At 46.3% G+C, this 17207-nt stretch overlaps 1 protein-coding gene across 1 annotated transcript in view; it reads left to right on the top strand.

The window, feature by feature from the left end:
• The window catches only part of LOXHD1 (lipoxygenase homology PLAT domains 1), a 153472-nt gene extending 142026 nt beyond the window's left edge, over positions 1-11446 (top strand). Inside the window, exons 37-40 of the mRNA XM_066339598.1 lie at positions 4160-4330; positions 5485-5623; positions 7083-7244; positions 10966-11446. Coding sequence (XP_066195695.1) covers positions 4160-4330; positions 5485-5623; positions 7083-7244; positions 10966-11446 — 953 coding nt within the window. The remainder of the gene's footprint in view (positions 1-4159; positions 4331-5484; positions 5624-7082; positions 7245-10965) is intronic.
• Positions 11447-17207: the final 5761 nt, after the last annotated feature.

Here is a 17207-nt window from a genome sequence, read left to right as displayed (position 1 = left end):
CTCCTGAGAGAGGCAAAGGAAGCTTCTGGTGCTGCAGGCTGGGGTTTTAGTTAAATGAAGCAGTAATGTCATTATCTGTGTTTCATCTACCGCTTCTACAGTCAGACTCAATTGTGCTAATCACTGCAGAAACGGGTGACAAGGAGCTTACAATCCAACCTGTCTGATGTCAGGAAAGCACAGACTTCCAGCATCACCTGGGGAAAAGGAAAGAAGGCCTTTCAGTTCTATACAGGGGTCCTTGCTCAGTATCACCCAGTGGTCAGCTTGGATCCTTTTATCAAAGAGGATAAATGGGATAAATAACTGCTCTTTTGGATAAGGACATTTTCAGAATACATTTCCCTACATCACACTAAATTATACAGAGTCAAGCAAGCAAAGTGATTCTTTTTTCCCCAAAGCTCTTCTCTTCCTCTAATTACATTTGAAATGTTTTGCATGCTATTGAAAATGTCACTTCCAGCTGCAGACCATTAAGGAGCCTATGTGGCATTGCCATGGGTTTTATTAAGGCAGGTTTGTTGCTGGGGATTTCAATGGCTGCAAAATGAGACCTGGGGTGAAATACCTTTTGTCACAAATGTTGAACACTTGCTTTGGTGGTAGGAGACCTTTCACAAAGGCACAGTGCTCACCAAATTATTTTAAAGACCAAGGGCTGAATAACTGGGCAGGAACTACTCAGATACGTGCTATTTCTTCTCTTCTGCCCCAAAGCACTCATGGAGGCAAATGTAGCAGTCCTGGTTTGTGCTGGTGTCACAGCAAAAATTTGTGCAGCTGCTGTTTTCCTGAGCCCTTGTCTTCCTGGTACTGCTGCTTGAGGTGCCAACAGGATACCATCAGGTCTGCTCTGCTTTTTCTGCAAGCACCCAAAGATGAGTGATGGAGCTCTGGCTCTCACAGTGGATCAGAGTCAGGGACAGTGTCCAGGGGAAGGGCTGGTTGAGCCATTGCTGCAGAGATCCTTCAGCCTCTCCTTGCAGCCAGACTGTGTGAGCAGTGATCAGGGTTTGGGAAAGTCCTTTCACCCTCCTATATTCACATCATCTTTCTGGCTCCTCTTCCTCTTTCGTTTATTCTGCTCTACAAACCAGCTTGGGCTGAGGATTTGGTGATTCTGGGGTAGGAGTTTCCTTTCCTATCATTGCTTATGTGCTGTAGATTCTCTGAACCCATTGCAAAAGTCACAGAGGAACACAAGGGGCAAATGGGATAACAGCCTGAAAACAGGGTTTCATGACCTGGAAAGTAGTTTGCAAATATGATTTGTTCTCCTTCTGCTGACGTGATGCCTAAGACACAGAGCCAGCCCAACAGAGGGAAACTCTCACATTTAGACTCTGTGCATCATTGGCCTTTCCATTTTCTTTTCCATACCAATGCGAAAAGGAATTTTATATATGCTTTCCCAGTTTGAAACAAAATAATAACTTTTCTGGTAGAGCAGGATGCATTTTTCGGACATGAACCAACCCTTTCACTTCCACATCAGCTTTTAAATGGTGTCTAATGCCGTGGCAATGAAACCCTTGATGTGACACCACTCCTGGGACCATGGGACATGGACAGGGTGGGGAGATATCCTGCTATGGACATATCCAGTACAGCTTTCACCTGGGGTGAGATATTTATCCTAGAAAGAGAAAGCATTTAGGGATCCTTGCACAGGTCTCATAATCTAAGTCACTAACAATCAGGAATGAAAATGAGAAAATGGCAAATTCTAGTGAGAGGGAAGATAAATGTTTTTTCTTTAAAGCAACAAGGAGGATGTTTAGGGGCAGTTGTACCATTTTTCTAAGACTGTCCATTCAGCTCCTTGATTTGTGTGCCCCTGTGCTGTGAGAGACACCCTGTTGGCATTTGCATTTCAGTGCTGATCCCTGACAGAGCTCAGCACTTGCTCTTTAAATAGCCCAGAGCTGATAAAAGCATCTTTGTGGGGAGGAGCTGGCTTCATCCTCTACTCCAACATCTGTGGGAAAGTCAGGTCTGTCCCATCTCTGCCTCTGATAAGAGACCAGGATTTTGTAGCAGCTTGTGGTGAGTGTGGCTTCAGGCACCAGGCTGGAGAAGAGGGAGGAGGGCATGTGCATCTCAGCCAGTCTCCATTCTGGTACTGCTGCTTAGCACTGATCCTGACACCATCACTGATCCTGACCCTGTTCACTGCTGGCAGCCAGGCAGAGATCAACAATTTATTCCATCCTGGTCTGCAGGCATTGACATCTCTCACTGCAGAAGGAAGGCATGTTTTCTTTCTTCCGTGCTCTACTGTCACTGAAGTTTTGATAGAAGCAGAGCAGCCTCCTGAATATCCTGCAGAGATGTTCATTGAACTTAAATGGCAAAGATCCTACCAAAAGATTAACAGCTGACACTGCCAACATGTGTAGAATAAATTTCCAAAACAGCCCCAAAGAGCAAGTTGCTCCAGTTAAATCATAGTGGGAGCCCTGGAAAACTTCACAGAATTGTAGAGTCACAGAATGGTTCAGGTTGAAAGAGACCTTAGAGACAATTGTGTTCCAACCCCTGTCAAGGGCAGGGACACCTTCCACTGTCCCAGGTTGCTCCAAGCCTCATCCAGCCTGACCTTGGACAGTTCTAGGGATGGGACAGCCACAGCTGCTCTGGGCACCCTGTAAAATTAAAGCAGGTGGAACCAAACTCTTCTCACCAGCGTCCAGTGACAGGACAAGAATGAATGGGCTCGAACTGAAATACAGGAAATTCCATTTAAAATAAGAAGAGAAAAGTTTTACTCTTTGCACAGGTAATCAAAATCTAGCACAGGCCACCCAGAGAGGTTGTGGAATCTCCATCCTTGGAGATATTAAAAACCTGGCCACACAGAGTCCTGAGGAACCTGCTTTAGCTGAGTTTTCTCTAAGCAAGATGTTCTACAGATGAACCTTCCAGGCACAACGACTTTGCAGTTCTGTGCCCTTGAAATTTAAGGGATAAATGGTGGTATTGGTTGGGGTCTGTGCTGCATAGTGCACAGTTTAATTTCCTAACTTGGAGAAAGTTCAGGAAGCCAAAGTACAACACAGCAACAGCTATGAGGCTGGTAAAAGACTGCCAGCACATGGTGTGGAGGCTCACAGTCCACAGAAAAAGGGTGACTTGTTGACATACCTCAAAAATGTGCCATCATTTTCTATTCAAGGATAATGAGGATTAATTTCTGCAGACGAAGAAAGTAGGCACACGGCAGTGAATTCCTGGAAGAGCAAGAGCTGTTTAATCTCTCCAGGATGTACATAATAAGTGAGCAGAGATGTCTCATCATGAACATAACCTTTTTTTGTCTGACTAATAGCAGGACTTGAAAGTAAAACTGTCAGAACCTCCCGTCCCAACCGAGGTCAACAAGTGCTCCTGTGATTTTAACAAAGAAATCAGGAAAACATTCTTAAATGCTGTTTTCTTTGTTTTCAAGCTACTTTTGCAATGGGGGAAAAAAACCAAACTGAACAAACAAAGTAGCAAGCTCAAAAGGTGCTGTGGCTCCTCAGAAGGCCCCAAGGGAAAGTTAAAGTGATTTGGTCATCAGTGCTGGAATATCCATCACTTTACTCTGTCCTGTTTTCACACCCTGTCCCAGCACTCAGGAATTTGCCCTCATTGCTTGGCAAGGCTGGGTAGGTTCCTTGCATGTGTTGGCTGGCAGGGCCAAAGGAGGGAGTTGTACTTTACATTCTGACTTCAAATCCAGAGAGAAGACCTTAGAGCCCCTGCCTTTAGTGCTTGTAAGAAATATGGGGACAAAAGTTTTAGTAGGGTCTGCCGCAACAGGGCAGTGGGGGTGGTTTAAAACTAGAAGAGTGTCAATTTAGATTAGATATATAAAGGAATAATTTTATTTTTTTTTTACAATGAGGGTGGTGAGGCTCTGGCACAGGTTTTCCAGAGCAGATGTGGCTGCCCCATCCCTGGCAGTGTTCAAGGCCAGGTTGGACAGGGCTTGGAGCAGCTTGGGATAGTGAAAGGTGTCCCTGCCCATGGCAGGAGAATTGACCTTAAAAGGTTCCAACCTGAACCACTGATTCCGTGATTTATAAAAACAACATGTAGCTACCAAGGAAAGGTACCTCATCTCCTATGTGGAAACACACAAGCCATTTTTTATTTTTTTTTTTTTTACTAGGAATTGCCCCAGGCTGGCACTTGGAATATATTGATGTGATGGACTCTGCCATGGACAAGACATTTCGCTTCCAGTGTGATCGCTGGCTGGCGAAGGGTGAGGACGATGGGCAGCTCATCAGGGAGCTGGCCTGTGCCAACAACGACATCCTGGAACTGAAGGAAAGGACTGGTGAGTTGGGAGTGCTCTGGTGCCATTTCCTGAGGCAGCTCAGAGGTCACAGGAGCACATCTCCTGCCAGCTGGAGTTCCCATGCAGGTTTTAGGGGTTGTTTCATGTATGCTTTAGTTCAATAGTGCAGTTCTGCTGTAAGAAAGCAACAAAACAGGAATTGTGAGGAAGAAAAAGATCTCATTCTGGGTTGAAACCTAAGAGGGGCCCATCTGCAGTGGTTCAGTCCATCAGTAAGCCATGAGAACACATGGACATGATCCCATTAGAGGTAATGTGCTTCAGTCTTTGAGGTGGAAAATGAGTTCAGTCCTTAAAGCTTGGTAAGTAACATTGCTCCAGCTTCCTCCTTAGCTGGTTCTGGGCTACATGCTTAAGTGTCCCAGCTGAACATGACAGCTGAGCTTAACAGCCCGTGGCCCTGGATCTGCTTTTGGGTAATCCCACTGGGCCTGAGGTAATTACACTGGTGTCTGATGTGGTGTGTGACTCAGCCAACAAGAGTTACTTAACCACACTCATGATGTGCAGAGTCCATCTCAGGAACTACTGCACCAGTGCTCTTCTTCAGAAGCCTGGAGAGACACTAATCACATTGCTTCACTGTGATTGTGCTCTGCCCCTGAAAAAAAAATCAGCCTTGTGAGGGCCATTTTGGGTACTTACAGGCCACCACAGCATCTGAGCACGTCCTGTTGGGTGCATGGACACCCTCATTCTCCTAGGAACCGTGGCACAAAGCGAAAAAAAAAACAGAAAGAAAAGAAAATATGGAGGATTTGGGCTGTGTTTCAGATGAAGTGCTTAGCACAGCATGGAGCTGGACACAGCTTGTTCAAGATGGACCTCAATCCTTGTGGATCCCTCTAACACAGAATATTCTATGATTCTAAGAATAACTCCATCTATTCTTGTTGCCCAATAGAACAAGACTCATATTTTTCGTGTATTCTATCCCAAACCACTTAGAAGTCAGAAGTCCCACAGATTTCAGTGTGTTTCCACCCTTATTTTGCAAATGCTTGCTGTCTTGTGGGCTGTGATAAATATTAGGAAGGGGGTTTTTAAGCAAAGTGACAGCCAAATGAAGAGATCTTGGCAGCCATCTGCTCCTCCTTTTCTGTTTTATTGTGTGTGTTAATTATGCTTTAAAGCCTACGAGATTCTCACAGTAACCAGCGACAGAGAGGATGCAGATACCAAGGAAAACATCTGGATCATCCTAGAAGGGAAGATGGGCCGCTCAAAGGAATTCCTAATGGAAAACTCCTCCAAGAAAAGGAGATTCGAAAGGTAGTAAACAGGGTGGTGGGCCACAGGAACTCCTCACCCTCTTGTGTGTCCTCCACAAATGCCACCTCTTCCTGCCATAGGGAGCTGTGTTGGTGCCATGCTGCTTCTCATCCCCCTTCCAAAAAAAGCTGGATGGCTTCCCACTTGGATTACAGGGAAGATAACAAACGAGTTTCTGGTGGGCAGTCACAGAGTGGGTTTTAGGACAACAAGAAAAAGGCTTTTGGTAAAAGGAAATGCAGATGTTGCATGTGTGTGTGCGTGTGTCCTTTTTTATCAGTGCACACAAAGAGGCTCCTGGCAAGCCCCCAGGGAGGCTGTGAGGTTTTTGAGCTGAGGGGAGCAGAAGGAAGCTGGAGGTGGTTTTAGCTGCTTTTCCAGCATTTCACTGGCAGTGGGGATCAGAGAGAAAGTAATAATAGTTGGAGGCTAGACGTTGTCAGAGCTGCTCGGATTTGACTTTGCAGACGGATCGGGGGGAAAGGCTGCAAGATCATGGTCGTGTGAGGAGAGGCAGGAATCAGCTTCCTGCTGCAGGCACACCCATGGAACGTGGGGCATATTCCTTCTCCCACGTGGGACCAAAGTGCTCCAGGTGTGAGAAGGGTTTTTTGCTCATTTAAGGGCACGGCACACCCTGAGGGGACCGTGCCAAAGTCGCGGGCACTGCTGACGTTCTGTTGCTTTGCAGGGAGGAAAGGTTTTTTTCCTGGTGAAGGAAGGTGAAATGATGGCTTGTGTGGAATGTAATATGACTGTCTGAAACATCACATGAAATATGAAGGATCAGGATGATGGTGCCTATGGAGGAGTTAGACAGCACTCTTCATTCAGCACAGTCTGTCCGCAGAGGGACCAAGGGACAGTCCAAAGAAATAAACCCAACAGATACCCAGAGAACACGACAGAGATCCAGCCAACACTTTGACAGAAACCTAGCATGCCTGCCCATGTCAGGGGTTTGGAATTAGATGATCTTTAGGGTCCTTTCCAACCCAAATCATTCTGAGATTCTGTGATTTAATTGTTTCTCTGAACTCTTTCCAATCCGAGCTTCAGGAAGGGTGGCTTAACCAGCAGATTTATAACAGCTATGGTGGGTAGATGTGTAACAGATACAGTATCTGTCAAGAATGAATGAATAAGTGCTGGAGGGGAAATTAGTCATTCTTTAGCTTTATCTATAATGAGGCAAATTGATTTTGTATGTGGAACAGCTCAAGTTTATCCTAGAAAGTCCTAGTGGCAACAATTTCAAGTGTCACCCCTAATCAGGGAAAATACTAAATTTAAATATGGAAATTATACTTTGTGTTGAATGATTGTAGGTTAAATCAAATGACTGTAAATGAAGGCTTATCTTCTATCTTCCATAGCCATGTGCAAATTACTTAATGTCCATATGAGGCAAGTCACTGGCAGCCTCCAGGATGCTGAAACTGCTCCCTGTTTCCTGCAGGGGAACAACAGACACATTCCAGTTTTCTTCAAAGAACGTTGGTGATATTGCAGCCATCTGTGTTGGTCACTGCCCAAAAGATGGGAAGAAGTCATCTGCAAAAGCTGATGTCTTCTGGCATGTCCAGGAGATTATTGTGACAGAGATGGAGCTTTGCAACAAGTAAGTGTCTTCTCATCCACAAGGAGCTGCCCTGGGAGGGCATGGGGAGCTGGGCAGCTCTGCACACATCCTCCTGAACCATCTCAGGCTTAAGAAGTAACAAAAGGTCTTCTTCTCTGTTATGTAGTTTGATGTGTCAGGTCCAGAATGTCCTTGTGTGACTTACCTGCTCGATTTCTGGGTTGTTAGAGAGAGTATTTGCATGTTCAGGTAACTTTATAAACAAGTTGGCTGGGGTGAATCTCACAGCCAGGATGAACTGGTGATTCATCCTGGTGTTTGGTTTCTCACCTTGTGGAAAATGACCGGAGTGGCTGAAATTCAAGGAGTTTGTAGGATAGTCTGCACGAACTGGTCTCTGAGTAAGCCTTGTGAAAGAGTTCCTAGAAATGACAGTAAGACAAAATCTGAGCCTCTGATTCAGACCAGTTTGGATAAGAGATCCTTCTGGTCCGAAAGGCCACACGTGACTGAAAAGATCGCAATCCTGCAGCTCAATCACACCTGAAGAGCCCTGAGCATGGTCAGGTCATATACACCTTGATCTGAGTCCCATCTTTGAAAGGGGAGCAGATTCCATAATACACACTTTTATCTGAGTCTCATCTTTGGAAGGGGAGCAGATTCCACAGGGACTGAGCAGGAACAGAGGAGATCCCCCATTTGCAGAAAAACCTGCACTTTAATAAAACAATCCACAACGTTAATTGTGGATTTCTTTTCTTCTTGGCGATATTTCCATTGCTGCTAAAGAATTTAACTACAAGGAGTTTGTTCCAGCTGAGACAATTGAGTGTTTAAGAAGAAATCCTTGAAGTGGTGGGTTTTTTTTTTTTAGAAGCTAAGAGTCTCTCCTAGCAAATTAATCAGCCAGCTGAAGAGCCTTAATAATATTTGCTGAATGAAAACTCAGTCAATTGCATACTAAAACATGTTCTTTTCTCCTGGTGGGGAAAAGCCTGGAACCCTCGAAGTCCAGCTGTGCAATCAGATCTGTGCACTGAACTCACTAGGAGCATGCTGAAACTGCTGGGACAGTGTGCTGTGAAGGGGCCAAAGGTTTTCCTCATAAAATCCCACTTTTAAAAGATTGTTTTAAATTAAAGAGGGCAGCCAGAAGGTACAGGTAAAGCCTGCAGTATGTCCTTGCACTGAGCAGGGCTCTAGCTCTGCAGATGAAGCACTTTACAGTGGTGTTTGCCTTGTACAGGAGCAACTAGAGAGCTTGCCCCATGAGAACAAGTTCTCACTTGAGGTATTACCCACCCACCAAATATCAAAAAAACTTACCCAGATAAGCCAAAGATCAAATTAAGAGTTACAAGATTGTTGCAGCAATAGTTTTGAATTATACTGGGATTTTTCCTTTTGGTAGGACTTCTTAGTATGTATAAAGATTGTATTTAAAGATTTTCCTTGCATATTCCAGGGGTACAGAGGTCACCTTTTTTTCTTTTTGCCCCTTGTGAAGATTGTCATGCACCATTTTACTTCCAGACCATGAGATATTACACAGCTGAGGAAATTAATCTGCAGCACTGGGCATCCTCTCCATCACACTCTCATGCAGTTTTTTCTGTCCCTGGGCCTAAAATTTTGTTCCCCCTGGAACAAAATTTTGTCCCCCATGTAGAATTTCTCATCTACAAAGCTTCTTTCCAGGGAATGAGTGCTTCTCTTTGGCTGCCAAAAGTATAGGAAGTGCTTAAGAAACGCCATACAGCTGGAGCCACAGTAACCTTTCCTCCAGGTGTTTGTTTTACATACACACTCGCACTGCAATCCAGCCACACTCCATTCAGGAGGACCTGCTGCACTTCAGTGAAGGTGGGGGAAGGGGAAAAAGCTCATGTGGAACTGATCTGCATCATTGGAGACGAAATACATCATTAAAGGCGGAGTGCTCCAGCCCCTGGCTGAGTGCCAGCTAGGAGGTAATTTATGGATGTGCTCGGTGTTCCCCGCACATCACCAGAGACAGCACTGCACAGACAAGGGCTGTCGGCATCTGGTACCTATCATTTCTCTGTTCTGACCTTTTTTTTTACCCTGCTATGGATGAGATGGGTGATTGAGAAAGGAAAAGGGAGATTTAAGCCTCCTTCATCTGTCCTGCTCCTTTTTTTATGCCTTTTTCCAGCTTTAGCTCTGGGTCTGACTGCTTGTCCTGCCTTGGTGGGTCTGGAGCTGGGCATGCCATTCCATAGGCTAAAGAAGTGGCAAGAGCCATGCAGATCCTTCCCATGTGCAGTGTGTCTGTAGCTGTTTGGGGAAAGATCAGATTTTTCCAGTTGCAAAGTTCCGTTGTGGCTCTCTCTCTAGAGAAATATTCGATTTCTGGTACATGGACGGGAAAATGATGGAACAACTTTAATATTGGGCAATTAAATAGAATGCACACTCCCTAATTTGCTGGGCCCCATGTTTGTATCAACAACATGGCCAGAGCCCCAGGGCAGGGCCTGTCCCCTGTGCTGGCACTCCTGAGTCCCCTCCAGTGCTGGGGACAGCTCTGGGCCCCTCAGGACAGGAGACCCCGAGGGGCTGGAGCGTGTCCAGGGCAGGGAACGGAGCTGGGGAAGGGGCTGGAGCCCCAGGAGAGGCTGAGGGAGCTGGAAAGGGGCTGAGCCTGGAGAAAAGGAGGCTCAGGGGGGACCTTGTGGCTCTGCACAAGTCCCTGACAGGAGGGGACAGCCGGGGGGGTCGGGCTGTGCTCCCAGGGAACAGGGACAGGAGGAGAGGGAACGGCTCAGGCTGGGCCAGGGAAAGGTTAGATTGGATATTAGGGAAATTTTCTTCACCCAAGGAGCTGTCCATCCCTGGCACAGGCTGCTCAGGGCAGTGACGGAATCCCCATCCCTGGAGAGGTTTAAAAGCCATGTGGATGTGGCACTTTGGGAATATGGATCAATGATGACCTGGGCAGTACTAGGGTTAGCAGTTTGACTCAATGATCTTAGAAGGCTTTCTCAACATTAAAAATTCTACAACTCTCTAATATTTGCCCCATAAAGTGTCCATCTGTGGGAAGTGGATATGTAGACAATTCTCAAAGCCTAACAGAAGCTCACATAGTCTTGTGCACCTGTATGCAAACTTTGAGATAAAGTGTGCTGACTTAGAAAGGCCATGGAATAGGTCATTGTTGAGAGAGAAATTGAAGTAGGTTTGAATTATACTGGGATTTTTGAGAGAAATTTGAAACAAGGTTCGAATTATGACCTTGCAAGTAGACTAGATATCTTGGAGAAACAGAACTATGAAAGTTGTATTGCAGCAAACCCATGTGGGGTATTTCTAAATTATTAGCTCAGAAGCATTAGTAGCATTGTGTGGCAAAAGCTGACAGGCCAAAAAATGCTTATAATGTATTATAATTAGAAAATAGTTTGGCTTCTGATTGTGATGGTGTGAACTGTAACATCTGTACCATCTCACCCTTCTCAAAAGATTGAAAATAGCATAAAAGCCTTTAAAACACCTCTCAGGAGCCCTGTCTCTGGGTCAGAAAAAGGGATAATCCAACAGCACTCAGTGCCATTGTTTAATTGAGGTGTTAGGGCTGGGTTGGACTCGATGATCTTAAAGGTGTCTTCCAACCCAGTCATTCAGTGATTCCATGAAAACTCCCCTCAGAACCCACATCCCTGGGTCATAAAAAGGGTTTTCCCCACAGCCCTCCATACCATTAACCCATGGATGCCCATCTCCTCCGTGGCAGGTACTTTTTCAGGTGCAACACGAAGATCCCTCTGCGGTACAAGAGGCGGGACTACAAAGTCTTCGAGTGTGCCAAGGTGACAGAGAGCTTTGCCAGCAAAGCACGGAGCCTGGTGCCGGTCAAGTACGAGACCATCGTGGTCACGGGCTTCGAGAAGGGTGCGGGCACCGATGCCAATGTCTTCATCACCATCCATGGCCTCAACGGGGACTCGGGCCGGCGCGCCCTGAAGCAAAAGTTCAGGAACCTCTTCGAGAGAGGCAAGACCAACAGGTTCTACCTGGAAACACTGGACATGGGGGAGCTGAAGAAGGTCCGGATTGAGCACGACAACACTGGCCTGGCCCCAGGCTGGCTGGTGGAGAGGGTGGAGATCACCAACTCGGCCACCGGCGTCACCACCATATTTCCCTGTGGGAAGTGGCTGGATGAAAACAGAGGGGATGGGTTGATCTGTAGGGACCTTTTTCCTAGGTACTGAGGAAGGCACAGCTGCAGGAGGGGTTTGGTCCCTTCAGTATTTTTTTCTCCTTATACTATTTTATATACTGCATTTTACTTTTTAATACGCTACCTTTTGTATTGAGAGATTTTTAGCAGCAAGACGTTCTTCCTGCGTTAACATTTTGTAAAAGTAATGCTTTTGGTAGCTTTTTTTTTTTAAGAACTGTAAATTAAATAAATTAATTTGTTGCTTACTGATGATTAAAATCTACAACCAGCAGAGGTATAAATTGTCCTTTACCAGCTCAGATGTTTCTGCTTTCAATGCTAGGCCTTGGCAGGGCTGAGGAAACCCACTGACCTACTCCACTGATAGGCTCCACTTTTAGATGAGCATAGAGGTTAAGAGAATTGAGACACTTTGATATAAGAAAATTGAGCTTGGAGACGCCAGGTTTTTTTCCCATTTCTGGCCACTACAAGCTCTACAAGTCCATACACACACATGCACATCTCCAGAGGGCACCACATAAAAAACAATAGGCACAGTAAGACTTTCCATAGGGAGTTTGGGGAGCATCTGCATCCCTCCAGCCAGGTCTCAAGCAGTTGGATCTGGGTGGTGTTTTCCACCCTGTGAGTGTGTTTTCCCCAGTGGCAGACTCTATGCTCTGGCTGAATTCCTACAACTCTGCCAAGGGCTGAGATCTATCATTACAGCTGCCAGTGCAAGAGGCCTTCCAGATAATCAATTCCACAGCAAGGAAGCTGTGCTAACTATATTCAAAGCTGACTCAGGATAATCTTACCCTACATGGCCTGAATACCAGCTCCATTTCAGAGCAACTGCCATTCACTTTAACTTTTTTTCCCCCCATTAATAAGGATTGCTGTTTTGTCTTTTTCTGTGGCAGAGAAGGAATTTCCTGGAGGCAGTCAGAGCCAGCACTCCTGTCAATGAGCTCTTCCCAGGCACTCACATCCCCACAGGTACCAACAAGAAAATCTGTTGGTATATCATTGTTTCTGGGTTCCTGTCTCTCTCTGTAGGGAGCAAAGCAGCAGGACACAACCTTAGGAGGAGAAAGGGAGGTGTTTGAGCCATGAGGACCTTCCTCCTGGCCTACCCTGGAGAGGACATGCCCTCTCCCAGAAGCTGGTTTTAAACAAGAACTTTGCATGAATAGGGATCAGATGGGTCAAGAGTGGGTAAACCCACCAAGCCCACCCACCCCATTAGGTCCTGGATTGAGGATGATGCTTCTGCCAGGACCTTGCCTGGATGTGCCAGGCCATGAGGCAGGATTCTCCCACTGCTCAGTCCCTCACTGCTCATGGGAAAAGGAGGCTCAGCAAAGGCTGGTGGTGCTGAGACAGGAGTTAGAAGCATCTTAAAAGTGCTATCCATTGCTCAGAGGTATTTGAAAGCTGCTCACTCAGCCAAGCCCTTCCAGAGGGAGTTCTGGATTTCTGTTTCCCACAGCAGGCACTACCAAAGAGACTTGACCTTATATTATGGCAGTCTGTGCCAGCTCACAAATAATAGCCTGGACTAATTCATTTTATAAACCTTTATGGTAACTGATGGTGTTGAAGAAGAGCAAGTTGCTTAAATGAGCCCAGTAATCAACTTCATCAGTGATCAGCTACTCACTGAGAGGAATAATAATAGCAGCCTTTGCTGACTGTGTTCTCCCTCCTTGTGGGAGGCTGGTGCTGCCCAGCCCTGAGCAAGAAGCTGGAAGCACACAGGAAGAGCAAAACAGGCCTTGGGCAGGCTGGAGGTGATTGCTAGGGTCTGATTGCATCCCTGGGACTCTACTGGGATAGAGTTCATACTCCCTGGATACCCAAGGGGTCCTATGAATGGAGTCTGGGTTTGCTGTTCTTGTGCAGTGTCATTGCAGCTCCCCAGTAGGTTTTGGAAGCAAAATAAGGGTTGGGCTTTTGATCTCCCTGCACTCCCTACCAAGTTTAACCAGCACTGTGAAAGAAAAACCTCTTCTGTCAAGAAGTTTGGCCCCTTTTTAGACAAAATTGTGCTGCAGTGAAATAGGAGTTTGTCACAGTACAGTGCTGTAATCCCAGCATTTCCAGATCTGTGGAGCAGATCATGGATTTCCAGCTGGCTCCAGTCACCCCCTACTTGGTACAGGGTGGAGGGGAAGCTGGTTTTAGAGCATCCATTTAACCCCTGCCAATCCCTTGGCAAACCCACTGCACTGGTACTTGCCTCCATGGCCAGGTTGGATGGGGTAGGGTGCAGCCCTAGTAGTGGAAGATGTCTCTGCCCAGGGGGTGGGAATTGAATCTTTGAGGTCCCTTCCAGCCCAAACCATTCTGTGACCCTATGATGATTCCGTGATGATCCTATTATTCCAGCCCTGGGGAGCAGTGAGACAGCTCCTGACCCACACACTACCCCTTCCTGGGGCAAGGAGGAAAGAAAAATCCTTACCTTGCCTGTGAGACATGCTCACATCTGGGAGGAATCACGGGGAGCAGGTGGTTAGAACCACCTGTAGCACAGCTGAAGCAGGAATTAATATCTTCAGGGTGATCAGATCACTGTGTGGGTGGGAGATGGGTTTGTAGGTGCCTGGGCTGTCATCAAGGCCACCTGCCATCCCAGGACGGGTGTTAGTCAACACAAAAGCTGTGGGGAAAGCTACCCTGAAAAGGGCCAAGGAGTTTGCTGGTAGAGGGTCAGCACCCTCACTGTTTCCCAGGAAGGCAACCTTGCCAAAGCATGAAAGGGCTCTGCTTTTTTCCACTAAACACTTCAAACAAGCCCCTCCTTAGTGCAAAGCTCAGCTCCACCCTGGCTCTGGGGAATCCCTCTGTTGCTACAACAACTCATGCTACAGAAGTAATAAGTCAAGAGTGGAGCTTTTCCAACGGCTGGATTTGCATTAGGCTGCTAAATTCAACACATTCTTGGCCAGGTTGAGATCCAGGGAGGAGAAAAGCCAAAATTATCCAAGTCCTGTGCCTTAGGGCTTGGTAGCTTGTAGGGCTTAGTCAATCTTTTCCTGTGGAGGGCAAGCACCCCAAAGCTGGTATGTCGGGACGATACAAAACTCCTGCTCCCACCGCCAACCTATACCTTCTTTTTTTCCACTTTATTTCCTAATTGGTTGCATTTTAATGCACATTACTTCATCCTAAAATGACAACATAAATAAGAAGCAAGAGAAAAGGACAAGATGGTAGCTCTCAGTGTGAGTCTTCAAAACGTGGCTGCCCATAGTATTTCTCCACCATTTGGGGACTCTGATGAAGTTCTGTGTTTACTAAATTTAGGTTTACTAAAGCACTTGGGTGGTGCCAACAAAAACAAGCATAAGCCATGAGGGCTTAGCAGGTGTTTCATGCATGTTGCCTCTTGGTGCAGGACACTGAGAATTACTTGCGCATTTCTATTAAATTGTTGCTAAGCATTTTTGGTGGCATTATATGCCTACCTGATCCTTAGGTTCATTAAAGAATGACTGAGAGATGTGAAGTATCTTATATTTTGTGTGTAGCAAACATCTTGTAATCCTCCTTGCCCCCTTCTTATGTCTAGAGGTCCATTCTAAACTAGAAAAGAGCTAAAAAAAAAAAAAATGTATTAATGGGGTTCCACAGCTCTGAGCTGCAACCTGAGGACCAGCTGCACATTTAGATACCATGAAACACCGATAAGGGCTAACTAAACTTCCCTGGGCAGCTGCCTCGAGAGCTGGCAGTGAATAAAGATGTTGCATCTCAGTCCGTGCTGCTGTGCCGTGATGGGCACAGCCTCTCTCCCTCCCCAGGCAGGCATTGTGCTCAGCAGGGCTGTTATCAGATCGTGGCGGCTCGTTTGCTGCTCCGGTTCCAAAACAAACCCGATTGCCATCTGCAGCATCTCTCTCAGCGCCGCTGTCACCCTTCCGAAGGACATCAGCAGGATATCAGCGAGAAACTCAGATTTTCCCCAGCTGGACCAGCAGGCCACTTTTAACCTGTTTTCTGAGTTCCTAAAAGCTTCCTGTAACAAGAGCTCCGTGTTGCGTGAACACGGCTCATCCCTTATGCAGCTTTTGATGGATGCTGGAGGAGCCAGCAGCTCCCTTCAGCTACAGGAACCAAATCCCTATGATGAGCAGCAGCCACTTGTCTCCAAGGTTTATTTAGTTTAATGACACAGTCAAGGCTGGGCACTGGTCTCAGCTTTTCAGGAGGAGCAGCTGAATCAAGAGTGGGCAGGAGCAGAGACTGGCACCACTTGGTGTGGGAGAAAATAAAAGCACAGGAGGGCTTACAGAATGGATTTTGCAGGATGCAGGATTGTGTGTATGACCCATTGGAGTAGCAAAAAGGATTATAAATACCCCTAAATGTACCTGTATTAGTCTGAAGGGGTTTTTTTCTTGGGTTTCCCCTTCCTTAGTTATTAAATTAGAGACCTTTGCAGAAGGAAATGCTTCTCCACCGGGAGAGTGGGAGAACCTGATGATACCTCTGCAGGATTTGCTAGAGACAGTTTACATGCACCATGTGATGTGTTTGGAGGAGAGATCCCTCTTTAACAGGCAATTTTCTGAAACTCTAGAAAGCAGTTTTGGTACCTGATCACCAAACTGGTGCCAGAGGGCACCACACACAGCGATGTGCCTGGTGTGGAGAGCCTCACCTCACCTCTGCCATGGGGCTCAGCCACCAGCAGCCTCTGCAAACCAGATGGGCAGAGCATTTTATACCCCAGCAGTTGTTCTCCTCCACATCAAAGACACAAGCAGTGACAGGAGAATTGATTCTAACCCAAAGAAACCAGAAATGAGCAGTAAATAAAGACCAAGTGGCCACCCTGCCAGGTGGCTTCTGCGTGGCACAGGTTTATAGTTAGCAATGCGGTTTGTTTTATTAGTTATAAATAAAGTACAAAAAATCCACCAAAAGTGAATCTAAGCATTTACACAATTTCTAATGTCTTTCCATTTCTTCAATGCACTATTGCTTTAATATTAATAATAAATATTTTTCTAGCTTTCTTCTATAAAATAGTCTATGTAGCAAAATGTTGCACAGCACAACAGAACAGCAGTAGGAATACAAAAATGTGGGTGATCCTTTCACCTGCCCAGGTCATTAAAGGGAGAGGGGGTTTTGTTTACTCGCTCCTTGTTTTGCTTATCCCTCTTTAAATGACTTTGAGGGGGAGGACAACCAACCCCCCTGTCCTCACACAGCTCAAAATCACAGCTCCAGGCTACAGGGGAGGAGTGTTGCAGAGCAGCAAGGTAAGAAACACAGACAGGTTTAAAACCCGGGGTAAGGCAAAGTCAACAAAGCAGCGCAGCACCCTGAACGGACAGAGAGAAAAAAATTAAGGTACTGTGATTTTGTGCCTTTCTAACCCAAATGAGAATTTCATCCACAATGATGGGGAGGATGGCTACTGGCTGAGCACATATATCAAACTCCACTTCTGTCTGTACACTAAATGTCTGCACTGACCAAGCATGGTTATGGCTTAAAGCTTAAAATGTTATCAAAGGTTCTCTAACCTTCTGGCAAAGCTGGAACACGTAATACTCAGGAGCCTCTGGGGAAAGGGCAGTGCATTGCAAGATCTGCCATGGCAGGATGGGGATGCTTGGCCATGTCAGTTTGGGGCTGACTCCCTCCTTGCGGAGAGGAGGGCTCTGTGGCAGGTCCCAGCTCTACACTGGATTAAAAAGCTCCAAATGGAGGCTCCTTCCTGTACAGGAGGGATGAAAGCAACTGGGCAAGATCAGTGTCTCACCACAAGATCATGTCTCCATGCATGT

Source organism: Sylvia atricapilla, chromosome Z (genome assembly GCF_009819655.1).
Source record: "Sylvia atricapilla isolate bSylAtr1 chromosome Z, bSylAtr1.pri, whole genome shotgun sequence".
Lineage (NCBI taxonomy): Eukaryota > Metazoa > Chordata > Aves > Passeriformes > Sylviidae > Sylvia > Sylvia atricapilla.
Note: the sequence above shows the minus strand (reverse complement) of the source record. Positions and strands in the feature narration are given on the sequence as shown.